Source organism: Oncorhynchus gorbuscha, linkage group LG24 (assembly GCF_021184085.1).
Source record: "Oncorhynchus gorbuscha isolate QuinsamMale2020 ecotype Even-year linkage group LG24, OgorEven_v1.0, whole genome shotgun sequence".
Lineage (NCBI taxonomy): Eukaryota > Metazoa > Chordata > Actinopteri > Salmoniformes > Salmonidae > Oncorhynchus > Oncorhynchus gorbuscha.
Window position 1 is genome coordinate 54793753 of NC_060196.1, and position 21094 is coordinate 54814846.

The window sequence follows — 21094 nt, forward strand, 5'->3', positions numbered from 1 at the left end:
ATATAACCTGGTAGATATGGAGGGAGGAAGATACAGCTAGATATAACCTGGTAGATATGGAGGGAGGAAGGTACAGCTAGATATAACCTGGTAGATATGGAGGGAGGAAGGTACAGCTAGATATAACCTGGTAGATATGGAGGGAGGAAGGTACAGCTAGATATAACCTGGTAGATATGGAGGGAGGAAGGTACAGCTAGATATAACCTGGTAGATATGGAGGGAGGAAGGTACAGCTAGATATAACCTGGTAGATATGGAGGGAGGAAGGAGGGAGGAAGGTACAGCTAGATATAACCTGGTAGATATGGAGGGAGGAAGGTACAGCTAGATATAACCTGGTAGATATGGAGGGAGGAAGGTACAGCTAGATATAACCTGGTAGATATGGAGGGAGGAAGGTACAGCTAGATATAACCTGGTAGATATGGAGGGAGGAAGGTACAGCTAGATATAGAGGGAGGAAGGTACAGCTAGATATAACCTGGTAGATATGGAGGGAGGAAGATACAGCTAGATATAACCTGGTAGATATGGAGGGAGGAAGGTACAGCTAGATATAACCTGGTAGATATGGAGGGAGGAAGGTACAGCTAGATATAACCTGGTAGATATGGAGGGAGGAAGGTACAGCTAGATATAGAGGGAGGAAGGTACAGCTAGATATAACCTGGTAGATATGGAGGGAGGAAGGCACAGCTAGATATAACCTGGTAGATATGGAGGGAGGAAGGTACAGCTAGATATAACCTGGTAGATATGGAGGGAGGAAGGCACAGCTAGATACAACCTGGTAGATATGGAGGGAGGAAGATACAGCTAGATATAACCTGGTAGATATAGAGGGAGGAAGGTACAGCTAGATATAACCTGGTAGATATGGAGGGAGGGAGGTACAGCTAGATATACCCTGCTAGGTATGGAGGGAGGAGCCTATACCCTGCTAGGGAGACACTCGACCACATAGATGTCTGGCCCACCACTGCGCAGGAAGACTAAGCAAGATAAAGAAAAGAAGGTGAAAGAGTGAGAGTGAGGGAGAGAAACTGATAGAAAGAGAGGACCCAGAGACAGAGGGAGAGATAAAAAGAGAGGACCAAGAGAGAGGGGGGAGACCGAGGGAGAGATAAAAAGAGAGGGGGGAGACAGAGGGAGATGGAGAGATAAAAAGAGAGGATCCAGAGAGAGAGGGAGAGATAAAAAGAGAGAGAGGGGGAGACAAAAAGAGAGGACCAAGAGAGAGGGGGGAGATAAAAAGAGAGGTTCCAGAGAGAGAGGGGGAGACAGGGAGATATAAAAAGAGAGGATCCAGAGAGAGAGAGGGGACCCAGAGAGAGATACAGTATCATTCAGCTTGATGGAAAACCTGATAAACATCAGAGTTTGTTTTTGAATGTATGAGAGAGAGGAGAGAGAGCTGGAGAAAAAGCTTTTCTCTTTTTTCTTAGCCATCTGACATCGAAACAAAGGTCAGCTACAATATAAGCACTGAGCCCAGCAAGCAACGAGGAGAAGCAAAAACACCCAATCCTTCCATCTCTCTCTCTCTCTACAGTTTCCATTTGATTTAATTAAATTCAGCTTTATGCTCCACAGGTGCTCCACCAGCTGTTTTTATTTATTGAAATGTGCAAATATGTCCGTTTACCACTTTGGGTTGGTCTTAAAAAGGCTGAAAATGATGGCAGACAGCTCATCAGTATAAAACATAACAGCAATGGTAATAATGTGTGTGTGTCTGTGTATTTTGCTGCCTGGCATTGTAGTCAAGCGTTATTATTAAAGGAGATTTAATTTCTTCCCGGTATGGAACCTCCTATGTGTTAATGGTGTTTATGAGGTTCATTTAACTGTTAAAACAGATGATATTTTAATGTTCGCATGAACAGAACCAGGAATTATGTTTTCATCTGATTGTCAAACAAATCACTTCAAAAAGTTGGTTACCTGCGCCCTACCTGCGCCCTACCAGCGCCCTACCTGCGCCCTACCTGCGCCCGTTCCTCCACTGTAAATAATTCCAGCATCTAGAACAGTGCACTGTGCACCCAAAATTAAATAATTCCAGCATCTAGAACAGTGCACTGTGCACCCGAAATTAAATAATTCCAGCATCTAGAACGGTGCACTGTGCCCCCGAAATTAAATAATTCCAGCATCTAGAACAGTGCACTGTGCACCCGAAATTAAATAATTCCAGCATCTAGAACGGTGCACTGTGCCCCCGAAATTAAATAATTCCAGCATCTAGAACGGTGCACTGTGCCCCCGAAATTAAATAATTCCAGCATCTAGAACAGTGCACTGTGCACCCGAAATTAAATAATTCCAGCATCTAGAACAGTGCACTGTGCACCCAAAATTAAATAATTCCAGCATCTAGAACAGTGCACTGTGCACCCAAAATTAAATAATTCCAGCATCTAGAACAGTGCACTGTGCACCCGAAATTAAATAATTCCAGCATCTAGAACAGTGCACTGTGCACCCGAAATTAAATAATTCCAGCATCTAGAACAGTGCACTGTGCACCCGAAATTAAATAATTCCAGCATCTAGAACAGTGCACTGTGCACCCGAAATTAAATAATTCCAGCATCTAGAACAGTGCACTGTGCACCCGAAATTAAATAATTCCAGCATCTAGAATAGTGCACTGTGCACCCGAAATTAAATAATTCCAGCATCTAGAACAGTGCACTGTGCACCCGAAATTAAATAATTCCAGCATCTAGAACAGTGCACTGTGCACCCGAAATTAAATAATTCCAGCATCTAGAACAGTGCACTGTGCACCCGAAATTAAATAATTCCAGCATCTAGAACAGTGCACTGTGCACCCAAAATTAAATATTTCCTGCATCTAGAACAGTGCACTGTGCACCCGAAATTAAATAATTCCAGCATCTAGAACAGTGCACTGTGCACCTGAAATTAAATAATTCCAGCATCTAGAACAGTGCACTGTGCACCCGAAATTAAATAATTCCAGCATCTAGAACAGTGCACTGTGCACCTGAAATTAAATAATTCCAGCATCTAGAACAGTGCACTGTGCACCCGAAATTAAATAATTCCACCATCTAGAACAGTGCACTGTGCACCCAAAATTTGATGAACGGAAAGAGATGTCTATTATAAAAACAGAAAGTGGCACACGTGTAGCCTAAATTGAATGATGCGCCTGCTGCTGTCCAAGCCTGTCGGTCCCAGCCAGTCATCTCTGATTCACAACATTTTGGAACAGATACCACCCGTTTTTAAATCCGTTCGCTAACTTCTCATGCAGCTGACAGGCGGTAATGATAAATGATGCTGTAATAGCCTACAATTTCCCTGTCATCTTTGTTGTAATTATTGTGATAGGCATTATTTATTTTGAAGGTAGTCCTTACTGGACCGTACCGGCTTACTTTCACCCCTGATTGCAGTCTTCTACCGTTGGTGGGAGTTTAAATGTCAATGTATTGTAGCGACCCGCACAGACAGCTGTGTGTTATGTGTTAGGCTAGGAGGTGGTTGTGTTGTACTGTGACCAGTACCCGGTGTTCGCGGGGTCCGACATGTCAATCAACCTGCTATCTGCCAATCACGGGAATGCCTGGAATGTTCTGATGCCGGGCATCCTGGTGGTTGGCGGAGTGGTGTGGAGGGGGGTTGGGCAGGGGGGTGGAGCATTGGAAGTTAAGACCAGGTTCAGCCTTTGTTCTCTCTCTCTTACGTCTGGGCTTCACAAGAGAAGGTCACGATTGGCTTGTGGGTTATCTGTCATCTATTTGGCGTGTGCTACGGCCCAAACAGTAGCCTGTGTAAAGTTGGTTTAATAAACTGTTAATTCGCAAACTCAAGCCTCTGTCTGGACAACTGTTAATTTATGATCTAGTCAGGTCATTACAGTATTATATATAGTTGAAGTGAGAAGTTTACATACACCTTAGCCAAATACATTTAAACTCGGTTTTTCACAATTCCTGACATTTAATCCTAGTAAAGATTCCCTGTCTTGGGTCAGGTAGGATCACCACTTTATTTTAAGAATGTGAGATGTCAGAATAATAGTAGAGATAATGATTTATTTCAGTTTTTCTTTCTTTCATCACATTCCCAGTGGATCAGAAGTTTACATACAATCAATTAGTATTTGGTAGCATTGCCTTTAAATTGTTTAACTTGGGTAAAACATTTCGGGTAGCCTTCCACAAGCTTACCACAATAAGTTGGGTGAATTTTGGCACATTCCTCCTGACAGAGCTGGTGGAACGGAGTCAGGTTTGTAGGCCTCCTTGCTCACACACGCTTTTTCAGTTCTGCCCACATATTTTCTATAGGATTGAGGTCAGAGCTTTGTGATGGCCACTCCAATACCTTGACTTTGTTGTCCTTAAGCCATTTTGCCACAACTTTGGAAGTATGCTTGGGGTCATTGTCCATTTGAAAGACGTATTTGCTACCAAGCTTTAACTTCCTGACTGATGGCTTCAATATATCCACATAATCTTTATTCCTCATGATGCCATCTATTTTGTGAAGTGCACCAGTCTCTCCTGCAGCAAAGCACCCCCACAACATGATGTTGCCACCACCGTGCTTCACGGTTGGGATGTTGTTCTTCGGCTTGCAAGCCTCCCCCTTTTCCCTCCAAACATAACACGGTCATTATGGCCAAACATGTATATTTTTGTTTCATCAGACCAGAGGACATTTCTCCAAAAAGTATGATCTTTGTACCCATGTGCAGTTGCAAACCATAGTCTGGCTTTTTTATGGGGGTTTTGAAGCAGTGGCTTCTTCCTTGCCGAGTGTCCTTTCAGGTTATGTCGATATAGGACTCGTTTTACTGTGGATATAGATACTTTTGTAGCTATTTCCTCCAGCATCTGGGATTGATTTGTACTTTTTGCACCAAAGTACGTTCATCTCTAGGAGACAGAACGCATCTCCTTCCTGAGCGGTATGACGGCTGTGTGGTCCCAAGGTGTTTATACTTGCATCTGTTTGTACAGATGAACGTGGTACCTTCAGGCATTTGGAAATTGCTCCCAAGAACGAGCCAGACTTGTGGAGGTCTACAATGTTTTTTCTGAGGTTTTGGCTGATTCTTCTGATTTTCCCATGATGTCAATCAAAGAGGCACTGGGTTTGAAGGTAGGCCTTGAAATAAATCCACAGGTACACATCCAATTGACTCATATGATGTCAATTAGCCACATTCAGAATCTTCTAAAGACATATTTTTCTTGAATTTTCCAAGCTGTTTAAAGGCACAGTCAACTTAGTGTATGTAAACTTCTGACCCACTGGAATTGTGATACAGTGAAATAATCTGTATGTAAACAATTGTTGGAATAATGGCTTGTGTCATGCACAAAGTAGATGTCCTAACCGACTTGCCAAAACTATAGTTTTGTGGAGTGGTTGAAATATGAGTTTTAATGACTCCAACCTAAGTTTATGTGAACTTACGACTTCAACTGTATTATGCAACAACCTGGTTGTTTATTTACAGGTCTAAATCAAGTCAATTGACTTTAACCTCTACAAGATCATTGGGTCCCCCGCGGGATGATTGAGCTAACATAGACTAATGTGATTAGCATGAGGTTGTAAGTAAAAATAAAATATCCCAGGACATAGACACATATGATAAGGGCAGAACGCTTAAAATCTTAATCTAACTGCACTGTCCAATTTACAGTAGCTATTGCAGTGAAATAATACCATGCTATTGTTTGAGGAGAGTGCACAGTTACGTTCATTGATACGTTTTCAAGTACATATCAGGCACATTTGGGCAGACTTAATACAACATTTTGAACAGAAATACAATGTTTCATTGGATCAGTCTACAATTTTGCACATGCACTTAATCCATCTAGTGGCCATTATCAAAATTGCACTTAATAATAATACATTATGGCCTTTCTTTTGCATTTCAAAGATGATGGATCTTTTTTATTTTAACGCATGTTTTTTTGTTTTTGTATTATCTTTAACCAGATCTTGTGTTTCTTTTCAAATGGTATCAAGAATATGCATATCCTTGCTTCAGGTCCTGAGCTTCAGGCAGTTAGATTTGGGTATGTAATTTTAGGTGAAAAAAAAGGGGTCAGCTCGTTAAGAGACATCCAGAATGATCATTTAGCTGGAATGACTGAATGAGTCAGATACAGTGGCTTCAGAAAGTATTCATACCCCTTGACTCCTAATGTTGTTTTGTGCTGCTCTGGACTGGTCTGGTCTTGATAAATCAATGATATTATTATTTATTTACTTAATCTCCAGTTGGGCATTGGTTAGACAAGAATTAGAAAATTGCAGGGTGCAGAAATGTTATGCTCTTAGTGTAACCTTTATGTAACTAGGCAAGTCAATCAAGAACAACCTACTCCATCCTCGTGCCCTGCAGGGATTCTTTAGCTAAATAGCCCAGTACTGTACTGCCAAGCGTCATGTTGTACAGCACATATTTTAGGTTCCAACAAGTACCAGTCAAAAGTTTGGACACAACTACTCATTCCAGATTTTTAGTATATTTTTCCTATTTTCTACATTTTAGAATAATAGTGAAGACATCACAACTATGAAATAACACATATGGAATCAGTTAAGAACAAATTCTTATTTACAAGGACAGCCTACCCCATTCTCCCCAAAGGGATTTGAACCCCGGTCTCCCGCATGCCCCGCATTCTGTAGTACAGACATGGCCTGCTCTCCCTTATGTAAGGAATTAGTCACTTTCCCATGTTTACTACAGTATGTATTGTAGACTGCACAGTAGCCTAATAAACAAATAAACACATTTCGTTAACTTCTTGGTGACAGGGGGCAGTATTTTCACTTCCGGATGAAATGCATGCCCAAATTCAACAGCCTGCTACTCATCCCCAAAAGATAAGATATGCATATTATTAGTAGATGTGGATGGAAAACGCTCTGAAGTTTCTACAACTGTTTGAATCATGCCTGTGAGTATAACAGAACTTATGTAGCAGGCGAAACCCCGAGGACAAACCATTCAGATATTTTCTTTTGAGGTCACTCTCTTTTCAATGGGATTTAATTGGGAATCCAGTTCCTACCGCTTCCACTGGATGTCACCATTCTTTAGAAATTGGTTGAGGTTTTTCTTTTGTGTAATGAAGAAGTAGCCCTGTTCAAAACAAGGGTCACTTCAAGTGTACTGTTTGTTAGAGGCACGTGACCAGAAAGGTAGCGTCAGTTGGTTTTCTTTCTGTATTGAACACAGATCATCCCATCTACAATGTGATTGATTATTCACTTTAAAAAATACCTAAAGTTGTATTACAACAGTAGTTTGAAATGTTTTGGCAAAGTTTACAGGTAACTTTTGAGATATTTTCTAGTGACGTTGCGCAAGTTGGAACCAGTGTTTTTCAGGATCAAACGAGCCAATTAAATGGACATGTATATCGACGGAATTAATCGAACAAAAGGACCATTTGTGATGTTTATGGGACATATTGGAGTGCCAACAGAAGTTGCTCGTCAAAGGTAAAGCATGAATTATAGTTATATTTTCCATTCCATTTAAGGATAGTGCAAGACGTTCCAAGGGTGGCTTCTGATTTAGGGAGAGACGGTACTAGTTTTTGTGCTCCACAGATGTGGATCATGTTGCAGGGGAAGCTCAGGCTTGATTGCCTGTTGGCCTGTAGGGAATGTAAAACATTAGTGGGGAATGATCTAAGTGAGGTAATTTGGTACTTTTAGTGTGTTTTGTATTGATGTGTGTGTTTGTATTGTGCAGGCTCATTTGAAAAAGAGTCTCAATATGACACCCTGTTAAAATATATATATATAAAAAATTAACTGTTATTGTTTTACACTGCACTGGAAAGCCTCGTTTCAACAACAATTAAAAGCCCATTTACGTCCCTGGAAACATGTAGACGCCCAGGGCAAGCCAATAGATGCTCTTTTAATTGTAACTTATTTAACAGTCGGAGATCATTAGTGGTGTGGCATGGGGGTTGTGAGTGGGTGGAGAGGAGAAGCGGAGGATCTCTCCATAGTGTTCACATGGTGTGCCTGGGGGAAGCGAAAGAGAGAGAGAGAGAGAGAGAGATGGGGGAGAGATAGAGAGAGAGAGATAGATGGGAATAGAGAGATGGGGAGAGAAAGGGAGATATAGAGAAGATGTAGAGAGAGAGATGGGGAGAAAGAGAGAGAGAGGTGGGCTTTTTTTCTCTGCTCTCTTTTCTTCTACAATATTCATCTTCTAGACCAAACCTGTCATTGTCTGAAATATTGCTGACATCATTCTTTGTGACAGAATAATGAAACATGAAAAGGGGCATTCTTTAACAGTGGTGGCTCTAGGTCCGGGGAAATGAATGAATGGGTTAGTGGAGGACTCCCTATAACTGTGTGTGTGTGTATGTACAAAGACAGTGCCGACAGAGAGAGTCGCCTCGCTTCGAGTCCTTAGGAAACTAGGCAGTATTTAGTTTTTGTTATGTAATATTTCTTACCTTGTTACCCCAGGAAATATTATGTCTTATTACATACAGCAGGGAAGAACTATTGGATATAAGAGCGACGTCAATTTACCAACATTACGACCAGGAATACGACTTTCCCAAAGTGGATCCTCTGTTTGGACCACCACCCAGGACAATGGATCTAATCCCAGAAGCCGACCCCAAAACAACTGCGCCGCAGAAGGGGCAGACGGAGCGGCCGCCTTGTCAGGTTCCGTAGACGTGCACATTGCTCACCGTTCCTGAGTATATTACTCGCCAATGTCCAGTCTCTTGACAACAAGGTAGACGAAATTCAAGTAAGGGTTGCCTTCCAGAGGGGCATCAGAGATTGTAACATTCTCTGTTTCATGGAAACATGGCTCTCTCGGGATATGTTGTCGGAATCAGGTCAGCCACTGGGCTTCTCCATGCATCGCGCCGACAGAGTTAAACACCTCTCTGGGAAGAAGGGCAGGGTGTATGCTTCATGATTAACGACTCATGGTGTAATCGTAACAACATGCAGGAAATCAAGTCCTTCTGCTCACCCGACCTAGAATTCCTGAAAATCAAATGCCGGCCATATTACCTCCCAAGAGAATTCTCGTCAGTTAATGCCACAGCTGTGTACATTCCCCCTCAAGCAGACAACAAGACGGCCCTCAAGGAACTTGGACTCTATGTAATAGACAGAAACTCAAGCAGGATGTACCAATGACTAGAACCATTCAACACTGGTCTGACAAATCACTTCAAGATTCAAGATTCAAGCCTCATAGAACAACATTGATCTATATTCTGACTCGGTGAGTGAGTTTATAAGGAAGTACATTGCAGAAGTTGTCTCCACTGTGACTATTAAAACCTACCATAACCAGAAACCGTGGTTGGATGGCGGCATTAACACAAAACTGAAAGCGCGAACCACCACATTTAACCATAGCCAGAGGTCTGGGAATATGGCTGATAATAAACAGTGTAGCTATTCCTTCCGATTGGCAATCAAACAAGCAAAATTCCGGTACAGGGACAAACTGGAGTCGCAATTCAATGGCTCAGACACGAGACGTATGTGGCAGGGTCTACATGAAATCACGGACTACAAAATGAAAACCAGCCACGTCACGGACACCGACATCACGCTTCCAGACAAACTAAACACATTCTTTGCCTGCTTTGAGGATAATGCAGTCCCACCCTCGCGGCCCGCTAACAAGGACTGCCCTTCCCTCCTACTCCTTGGCCGACGTGAGTAAAACATTTAAACGTGTTAACGTGTTAAAGATAACTGAACTAAATGACTTTCATCATGAAGTGCTTTGAGAGACTAGTCAAGGATCATATCACAGTCTTCACTATCCACAGAGTCATCCATCACACTGTCAATCTGTCTGAAATCATTGACTATTTCATTACCCTAACTAAGTAATTTTCAACCCCGCCCTGTAACTGGGTCCTGGATAAACAAAACAAACAATCAGTTTGAAATATGGTTATTACAAGAAAATGCCTACAGGGGAAGGTGAATGTGCACTCCCAATCAACGTCAACAAAACAAGGAAGAGTTAATAATTATAATTAAATTGAAGACTTTTATCAAAGTATTGAAATATTCAGCTAATCCTTTAAATATTTTATATCTGATTAACTATTCTTCGAACGCCTCACGTTAGTCTCATTCCAAACGTGGTAAATTGTTGGTTATTTGCACGAACCCAGTCTTCACTATGAGTCATCCATACATCAATTGTCTGAAATCATGTATTTATTACTAACTAAGTAATTCACAGTAATGGTGCACTAGTGGAACAATTTTACACATGCAACCAATATATACAGTATATTTACGCTCAGTGTGTTGTCTTGATCTTAGTTGAAAAGTTCGTTTCTGTTGGAGAGTTTTCCTTCTCTCTCTCTCTCTCTCTCTCGCTCTCTCTCTCTCTCTCTCTCTCTCTCTCTCTCTCTCTCTCTCTCTCTGCAGACTAGTAATTAATATGAAAGACTTAGTTTAGTTCATTTAGTTCAACTCAAAAGGGAATTGGAGTTTCCTTCATTAAACAGTCCAAAATTACATTACACAATTTTACAAACTGTATCATCTGCAACAGCGCCTCTTCAACCTCAGGAGGCTAAATAAATTTGGCTTGTCACCCAAAACCCTAACAAACTTTTACTGGCTGTATCACAGCCTGCACCGCCCTCAACCGCAAGGCTCTCCAGAGGGTGGTGGGGTCTGCACAACGCATCACCGGGGGCAAACTACCTGCCCTCCATGACACCTACAGCACCCGATGTTACAGGAAGGCCAAAAAGATAATCAAGGACATCAACCACCCGAGCCACTGCCTGTTCACACCACTACCATCCAGAAGGCGAGGTCAGTACAGGTGCATCAAAGCTGGGACCGAGTGACTGAAAAACAGCTTCTATCTCAAGGCCATCAGACTGCTAAACAGCCATCACTAACTCAGAGAGGCTGCTGCCTACATACAGACTACCCCTATACCATCAGACTGTTAAACAGCCATCACTAACTCAGAGAGGCTGCTGCCTACATACAGACTACCCCTATACCATCAGACTGCTAAACAGCCACCACTAACTCAGAGAGGCTGCTGCCTACATACAGACTACCCCTATACCATCAGACTGCTAAACAGCCACCACTAACTCAGAGAGGCTGCTGCCTACATACAGACTACCCTTATACCATCAGACTGCTAAACAGCCACCACTAACTCAGAGAGGCTGCTGCCTACATACAGACTACCCCTATACCATCAGACTGCTAAACAGCCACCACTAACTCAGAGAGGCTGCTGCCTACATACAGACTACCCCTATACCATCAGACTGCTAAACAGCCACCACTAACTCAGAGAGGCTGCTGCCTACATACAGACTACCCCTATACCATCAGACTGCTAAACAGCCACCACTAACGCAGAGAGGCTGCTGCCTACATACAGACTACCCCTATACCATCAGACTGCTAAACAGCCACCACTAACTCAGAGAGGCTGCTGCCTACATACAGACTACCCCTATACCATCAGACTGCTAAACAGCCACCACTAACTCAGAGAGGCTGCTGCCTTCATTTAGACCCAACCACTGGCCACTTCAATAAATGGATCACTAGTAACTTTAAACAAAGCCACGTTAAATAATGGCACTTTAATAATGTTTACATATATTACATTACTCATATCACATGTATAAACTGTATTTACACCATCTATCGCATCTTGCCTATGCCGCTCGGCCATCGCTCATCCATATATTTACATGTGCATATAATCTTTCACCCTTTTAGATTTGTGTGTAGTTGTTGGTAGTTGTTGGGGATTGTTAGATTACTTGTTAGATATTACTGCACTGTCGGAACTAGAAGCACAATAATTTCTCTACACTCACATTAACATCTGCTAACCACGTGTGTGACCAAAACAACTTGATTTGATTTGAGTATGTGTGCCATCTTCCGACTTCAACTGTACCTGGCTCCATCTGCACCTTTGAAACTCAATATCTTGTCTATTTATGTACACCAATTATGCCCTTTCATCTCTCCCAGACAGTTTACCTAACCCTTCAAAGGATTCTTCCAGGTTCATTCTGAAATGCAGCGATATAACACAAGATAGTGGGATAACCATCACCCTCCCCACTGTCTCACCTCACATAGTCAACTCAATAACTTGAAGCGAAGACTGAGGGTCAGCCTGATGAACCAAACCACTCAGTAATCTCCTCCATGAAGACTGGGGGTCAGCCTGATGAACCAAACTACTCAGTAATCTCCTCCATGAAGTCTGGGGGTCAGCCTGATGAACCAAACTACTCAGTAATCTCCTCCATGAAGTCTGGGGGTCAGCCTTACGAACCAAACTACTCAGTAATCTCCTCCATGAAGACTGGGGGTCAGCCTGATGAACCAAACTACTCAGTAATCTCCTCCATGAAGTCTGGGGGTCAGCCTGATGAACCAAACTACTCAGTAATCTCCTTCATGAAGACTGGGGGTCAGCCTTATGAACCAAACTACTCAGTAATCTCCTCCATGAAGTCTGGGGGTCAGCCTGATGAACCAAACTACTCAGTAATCTCCTTCATGAAGACTGGGGGTCAGCCTTATGAACCAAACTACTCAGTAATCTCCTCCATGAAGTCTGGGGGTCAGCCTGATGAACCAAACTACTCAGTAATCTCCTTCATGAAGTCTGGGGGTCAGCCTTATGAACCAAACTACTCAGTAATCTCCTCCATGAAGACTGGGGGTCAGCCTTATGAACCAAACTACTCAGTAATCTCCTCCATATAGCCTCACTCTCACACACACATTTAATTAAACAAAACAAATACAGATTTTTTCCTTCCTGATTGCTGATCATTTTATTTATAAATGTATAATTAGCAGGTTTTGTTAACTTCTTTAACTAACCTTTTTTTGATACCTATATTGTACAGTATATCATTTTTTTGTTGTATAGTTATTTTTGTGGTGTGGTTTTCATATAGGCCCTTGGGCTTCCAACCACACCTGCACACCATTTATAATTAGACTTTAAAAAAAAAAATCTATATTGTTGTTTATCACTTGTTTTCTTTGGTGCAAATAAATGAAACTAAAAAAACTAATTTACATTGATAGAACCCACAATCTATCTGCAATATTAAAGCTGATTCACCCCTCTAAAAACTTGAGCAACTGTCCCAGACGACTAAGCTGGTTGCAATGACTTTATTATTATAACCAGTTTACTGGTGTGAAGTGACAAATCTGCCCCTCTACTGTTGGTATTGAGCCACATGTGCCAAAGATCTTGTCAAATCTGTGTGTGTGTGTTCTACTCTCTTGTCCCTTGCTAATGATGTTCTACCAGTGGTTATGTCCAGAATGCAATGCTCACACTGATTAAGGATCAGGTCAATCATGCCATACAACACTCCTTCCGTGGCCTCCAACTGCTCTTAAACGCTAGTAAAACCAAATGCATGCTTTTCAACCGATCGCTGCCTGCACCCGCATGCCCGACTAGCATCACCACACTGGATGGTTCCGACCTTGAATATGTGGACACCTATAAGTACCTAGGTGTCTGGCTAGACTGCAAACTCTCCTTCCAGACCCATATCAAACATCTCCAATCGAAAATCAAATCAAGAATCTGCTTTCTATTCCGCAACAAAGCCTCCTTCACTCACGCTGCCAAGCTTACCCTAGTAAAACTGACTATCCTACCGATCCTCGACTTCGGCGACGTCATCTACAAAATTGCTTCCAACACTCTACTCAGCAAACTGGATGCAGTTTATCACAGTGCCATCTGTTTTGTCACTAAAGCACCTTATACTACCCACCACTGCGACTTGTATGCTCTAGTCGGCTGGCCCTCGCTACATATTCGTCGCCAGACCTACTGGCTTCAGGTCATCTACAAGGCCATGCTAGGCAAAGCTCCGTCTTATCTCAGCTCACTGGTCACGATGGCAACACCCATCCGTAGCACGCGCTCCAGCAGGTGTATCTCATTGATCATCCCTAAAGCCAACACCTCATTCGGCCGCCTTTCGTTCCAGTACTCTGCTGCCTGTGACTGGAACGAATTGCAAAAATCGCTTAAGTTGGAGACTTTTATCTCCCTCACCAACTTCAAACATCAGCTAGCTGAGCAGCTAACCGATCGCTGCAGCTGTACATAATCTATTGGTAAATAGCACACCCATTTTCACCTACCTCATCCCCACAGTTTTTATTTATTTACTTTTCTGCTCTTTTGCACACCAATATCTCTACCTGTACATGATCATCTGATCATTTATCACTCCAGTGTTAATCTGCAATATTGTAATTATTTGCCTACCTCCTCATGCCTTTTGCACACATTGTATATAGACTCCCCTTTTTTCTCTGTGTTATTGACTTGTTAATTGTTTACTCCATGTGTAACTCTATGTTGTCTGTTCACACTGCTATGCTTTATCTTGGCCAGGTCACAGTTGCAAATGAGAACCTGTTCTCAACTAACCTACCGGGTTAAATAAAGGTGAAATATATTTTTTTTAAATCAAAACGCATGGCAGATAATGACGTGGCTCACAAAATAAATTGTATGAAGATTATTGTTTATGTTTATAATCATGACACCTATTACCTTCAAATGGGAATCCAATGAATTCACTGAATCAAGGCTCCCTGTTAGCTCCCTGTTTGTCATGCATTAGACAGCAAAGCAAAACCTCCCATTTTGGTGAACCAACTTCTCCATCTCCCATCTATTTCTGGCTCTATTGATCTATTAATCTTGTCTAGGTGAATGTCATTTGTGTTTCGGGAAAGATAAGCTTTACAGTAGTCTGTTAGGTCTAACCCAAAGCTACTGCAGAATACAAGGTATGAACCCCCGAGCTACCTGCGGGGAAATCTCCAGAGTGTTACCTACCGGCTTCAATATCCTGCATACTACCTACTGCCATTGCACCCTTGAGAAAGGCACTTTACCCCACCAGCTCCTTTGATGCTCCCAGCCTGTGATGTACAGATGAAGTCTGTACAGTGTTTACATACACTTAGGTTGGAGTCATTAAAACTTGTTTTTCAACCACTCCACAAATTTCTTGTTAACAAACTACAGTTTTGGCAAGTCATTTAGGACATCTACTTTGTGCATGACAAGTAATTTTTACAACAATTGTTTACAGACAGATTATTTCACGTATAAATCACAGTTCCAGTGTGTCAGAAGTTTACATACACTAAGTTGATGGTGTTTTTAAACAGCTTGGAAAATTACAGAAAATGATGTCATGACGTTAGAAGCTTCTGATAAGCTAATTAACATCCTTTGAGTCAATTGGAGGTGTACCTGTGGATGTGTTTCAAGGACTACCTTCAAAATCAGTGCCTCTTTGCTTGACATCATGGGAAAATCAAAAGAAATCAGCAAGTTTTTTTTGTTCAATTTCTAAATGACTGAAGGTACCACATTCATCTGTACAAACTATGGTGTGCAAGTATAAACACAATGGGACCACGCAGCCATCGTACCGCTCAGGAAGGAGACGTGTTCTGTATCAACATAGCCTGAAAGGCTCTCAACAAGGAAGAAGCCACTGCTCCACAACCGCCATAAAAAAGAAAGATTACGGTTTGCAACTGCACATGGTGACAAAGATTGTACTTTTTGGAGAAATGTCCTCTGGTCTGATGAAACAAAAATAGAACTGTTTGGCCATAATGACCATCGTTACGTTTGGAGGAAAAAGGGGGAGGCTTGCAAACCGAAGAACACCATCCCAACCGTGAAGCACGGTGGTGGCAGCATCATCTTGTGGGGGTGCTTTGCTGCAGGATGGACTGGTGCACTTCACAAAATAGATGGCATCATGAAAAATGAAAATTTAACCAAGTTAAAGCTTGGTCGCAAATGGGTCTTCCAAATGGACAATGACTCCAAGCATACTTCCAAAGTTGTGGCAAAAGGGCTTAAGGACAACAAAGTGAATGTTTTGGAGTCATTTACACCAGCTCTGTCAGGAGGAATGGGCCAAAATTCCCCCAACTTATTGTGGGAAGTTTGTGGAAGGCCAAGTTAAACATTTTAAAGGCAATGCTACCAAATACTAATTGAGTGTATGTACTTCTGACCCACATTAGAATGACACATTTCAGTGATATCTGCTAACCAGACCTCTCATTAAGCGATGGTCAGACAATGGTCTTGTATTGCTAAAGAATTCAGATGGTTAGTCATTCATTAAGGGCATTCATTCTACACTTCTGACCCACTGGGAATGTGATGAAAGGAATAAAAGCGGAAAAAAAAAAAAAAATATGCCATTTAGCAGACGCTTTTATCCAAAGCGACTTACAGTCATGTGTGCATACGTTCTACGTAAATCATTCTCTCTACTATTATTCTGACATTTCACATTCTTAAAATAAAGTGATGATCCTAACTGACCTAAAACAGGGAATTTTTACTAGGATTAAATGTCAGGAATTGTGAAAAACTGAGTTTAAACGTATTTGGCTAAGGTGAACGTAAACTTACAACGTCATCTTAATGTGTTGTGTCAGGCTGGGTACTGTGGCAGCAAAATTCATATTTTATTACTTCTCTCAAAAATGCTGGCAGATTTCAGATGAAATTGTTTGTAGATACTTCTACCTTAAAACCCATAATGACGGAGATATGCTAGTTTATTTTCAGACAACGCTTCCATATTTTAATGTAGCAAATAATGTATGTTAGGGTACATTCTGTCAAACATTCCTTCACATTATTTAGTCAGACTGAAGGTTTCAAGTACAACGTCTTAATCATATCATATTGAGATTGATATTTATTACATTATTAACTATACTGTGTGGGTATCATAAGATATACACGTGGGCACGAGCACACACTGGCATACACACACACACACACACACACACACACACACACACACACACACACACACACACACACACACACACACACACACACACACACACACACACACACACACACACACACACACACTACACACACACACACTGTATGTGTGTGTTTAGAAGGGCTGTCAAGGAGTCAATCCCCTCTGAGCAAATCCACACTAGGCTTTTTGTATCCGGCTTTAGAGAACAAATGCATTCCTTTTAAATAGATATCTCTGGGTTTGAGAGAGCCGTGTTGTGAACTCAGAGTTAGAGGACTGACAGGACTGGGTCATACAGAGGGATAGAAATGAGGAGTAATCTTCACACCAATCCTCCCCATTGCCCCCCCACTGTGTGAGCAAAACTGAGTAACCGGAGTTAAATCTGTATTGTGTTTGGCATACATAATCAACTATTTTATATGAAATAAATTAAAAAGAAGCTCAATCATTCCTAAACTAATGGTGGTGGAGCTTATAATAGCCCCCATGAGTTAACTGGATAAAATATTGACCGGGGCCCATAGACTGTACTATGTAAGGAATATGGTGCCATTTGTAGATCTGTCCAAGGTACCACCCCTCAGAGACAGCCCAATGGTTGCTGTCCAGGGTGCTGAAATGTATAGAGTCAATTTTCTCCGGCCTCGCTGATATACTTTTTGGGGGGATATTTCAAGGGGTCATAAAATTCTAAATCAAATAGCTAAATGATCCTTGCTATGACCTTCTTAAAACAATTCCACATAGCTCAGTAGAAACCCATCCCCAGGCTTAGACAGGGCTTGGACTGGAGAGGGTTAATTGGAACACAATTGACTTTTCCACTACCAATGTTCACATATTGATTGAGGAAGGCAGTGTGAATCAAGTGCAAGAAAGAAATGTAACACTGAGATATAACAGGCTAGAATGCTGAAACAGGTCACGTTTGACCAATCAGATCAGTTCTGAAAAATATCTGATGTGAAAAGATATGATATGATTGGTCAAAAGACCAATTAGTGGAAAAAAATATCAGAATTGGGCTGCCTGTGTAAAAGCAGCCATTTATATCTCACCCTCCTGCGAGACAAGTCCTTATGCCATCAAAACGCTTTTAAAGCCTTGTGTGACAGAAAATCGATGGCTCGTTGCTTAGTTACAGGTGAACAGTACTTTGCTGTGTCTGAACCCACACAACTTTCAGCGAATCCTAATAAAGCACCTGCCCGGAAGACTTTCCTGTAGCTACCCATGGGGGACTAATACTGATGAATGAATATTTATACAGCAGAGGTCTGTGTTCACATACTCCTATACCGTCAAATTGTAGCCTAATATCAAGATGAAAAGGTACAATTTTCCAAAAGAGCCAATGGATATGTTGAATTATTTCAACATTCGTATTTCGCTTTAAAAAATGCATCAAAGAAGACTGTGCTATTGTAGTTTTAATTAAGTATATCGCCCCCCCCCCAAACAAAACTTGCACCACATCAATTCATACCACATTGAGCTTATTTCACACCAAAAGTCTCTCTAACAAAAGTGTGAGTTTATACGGTGTCCTTACCGAACTCTCGTGGCACGGAGATGGAGTACACACAGCTGTGTCCTGAGGTGTAGTTGCGGGGGAAGTTAGGAGACAGCACCGTGCCCTCTGACCCTGTGGATCGACTCCCACACGGTGCTGGAGGAAACAAACAGACACACAGAGCAGAGCTCAACACCTGCTTTGACCTTCGGAGGGAACATGTGACTCATTTATTCAATACATTGGCCAAGCGACATCTGCCCAGAAAAGACCAGGATGGAACACGCATAAGGATAACGCAAACAGCTTAGCAGTCTAGTCTTACGGTTATCTTCTGTGTGCTTGCATGTGTGCTGTAAGCCATATTGATTGTTTTAGACTGGCTACTAAATCCAATCCTTGGATTCTTATTCTTTTCCTTCCTTCCTTCCTTCCTTCCTTCCTTCCTTCCTTCCTTCCTTCCTTCCTTCCTTCCTTCCTTCCTTCCTTCCTTCCTTCCTTCCTTCCTTCCTTCCTTCCTTCCTTCCTTCCTTCCTTCCTTCCTTCCTTCCTTCCTTCCTTCCTTCCTTCCTTCCTTCCTTCCTTCCTTCCTTCCTTCCTTCCTTCCTTCCTTCCTTCCTTCCTTCCTTTCTTTCTTTCTTTCTTTCTTTCTTTCTTTCTTTCTTTCTTTCTTTCTTTCTTTCTTTCTTTCTTTCTTTCTTTCTTTCTTTCTTTCTTTCTTTCTTTCTTTCTTTCTTTCTTTCTTTCTTTCTTTCTTCCTTCTTTCTTTCTTCCTTCCTTCCTTCCTTCCTTCCTTCCTTCCTTCCCACATTTGTATTGGATCCCCTCCCCTGGCTCAGTAAATATGCTAACAGATATATTTAAATTTGTGGTTTGCCCATTGCCATTTTAGTAATTTAAGTAGACACACTTATCCTATTTTATTTTTGTGATAGTACACAGCTATGTCCATATCTATAGCTTCAACAGTTAAATAAAGGTTGATAAATAATAAATAATAAAACAGGTATGATGGTATGCTCCAAACCTTGACAGCTGGGTAGAACCCTGTTCCAGCCTGGCCTGCCGTCGTCCCCCATGATACAGGTGAGAGTGGAATAGCCCTGGAGAACGTAGCCCGGCTCGCAGTAGAACGTCACAGTGGACCCCAGCTTGTAGTCGCTGCCCAGCCTGGTCCCGTTCATCACACTGCCTGGGTCGAAGCAGGACTCACGCAGCTTGGCTAAAGAGGGGGTAGAAATACACATGAGGAATTACCTTCAACAGGAGACGCAGGCAGGTAACACAGACAGGGAGGGAGTTTCATGTTGATCAGAGTAAAGAAGAGTCTAACCAAACGCATCATTGAAATGCTAAAAACATCTACCCCTGCTGACAGTATAATCTTGAGATAGAAAGCATTTGTATTCTCCTTCAACTCTGCGTATGCAAAAATGTATAGTAAACAATGTATATTTCTGACTTTGGTAGAGTAACTAGACCTTACAGCTAAGAAGAAATCTCCCTCTATGAGAAAACTAAAATCTAAGAATCTAAGAGAGCATGACAGCATCCTACCTTTGTATTCCAGGTGGAAACCGGTGTAGCTGACGGAGCCGTCGCTGCGGAAGGCCAGGTGCATGGTGTTGGAGCTGCTCTCGATTCTCTCTGGAAGCTTGCTGTCCTGAAAGCTGCCAATCAGAGGGCTGTTGCTGTCTGGCCCATCGTAGATATACAGGAAGTCATAGTTAGGCTCGATGCTGAAACTAGAGAAAGGGAGGGATAGAAAGAGAGAGGGGGAGTGAAAGAGAGAGCGAGATGGGGAGAGAGAAAGAGAGAAAGAACAGGGGGGTTGAGAGAGAGTGAGTGAGAGAGAGAGAGAATGGGGGTTGAGAGTGAGAGAAAGAGGAGGGGAGGGGGTTGAGAGAGAGTGAGTGAGAGAGAGAGAGAGAACAGGGGGGTTGAGAGTGAGAGAAAGAGGAGGGGAGGGGGTTGAGAGAGAGAGAGAAATCAGATTAAAGACTATAATCCAATTCAGTCAGATCATGAAATCTGGAGGAGGGTGATATTTGAGAAATGATCTCTGTCTCTCTGCTGAGCTGGGTTTCAATGTGTCTGTCTGTATGCAGTATACAGTAGTAGGGAGAAATTACACACTAGAAACAACTATCTGGGTTCATGGCCTCTCCGACTGGCGGTCGAGGTGGGAGTTTAGCGACAACACTCAAAAGGCCCTGCGATTCACGTTGACACACAGTGGCAGATGCCTCAGATGCCAGCGTCTACCCAATGCCACAGACGCTAATGAATAGATTCCTCAAATCATCCGTAACCTCTCTCTATGGATCAGGGCTGGAGAGCTAGACAACACCATGATATCCCCCTTTAATAACGCTTGCTAGCGCTACATTCATTACCCTTATCGCTGCTGTGGGAGGACACTAACTATAAATACCCAGGGAGTGTAATTGCTTTGGTATAGTCAAAGATGAGGCACGTATCCTTTTGAGCTGGGAACTCACCACAAAACAGAGACTATCAACTGCTCATGCTCCGCATCTCTGAGAATGTGTGTGTGTGAGTGTGTGTGTGTGGGGGGGGGTGAAGATTAACATACACACATATTTCTGTATCAGGGAAGCTAATTTACATAAGAGAGATTGGGAGGTGTATTTTCTTATTGAAA

At 42.2% G+C, this 21094-nt stretch overlaps 1 protein-coding gene across 1 annotated transcript in view; it reads right to left on the bottom strand.

The window, feature by feature from the left end:
* The window catches only part of LOC124012727 (CUB and sushi domain-containing protein 3-like), an 849083-nt gene that overhangs the window by 228287 nt on the left and 599702 nt on the right, over window positions 1-21094 (bottom strand). Inside the window, exons 29-31 of the mRNA XM_046326635.1 lie at window positions 19987-20174; window positions 19457-19651; window positions 18469-18585 (exon numbers count right to left, since the gene is read on the bottom strand). Of these exons, the coding sequence (XP_046182591.1) occupies window positions 18469-18585; window positions 19457-19651; window positions 19987-20174 (500 nt within the window). The remainder of the gene's footprint in view (window positions 1-18468; window positions 18586-19456; window positions 19652-19986; window positions 20175-21094) is intronic.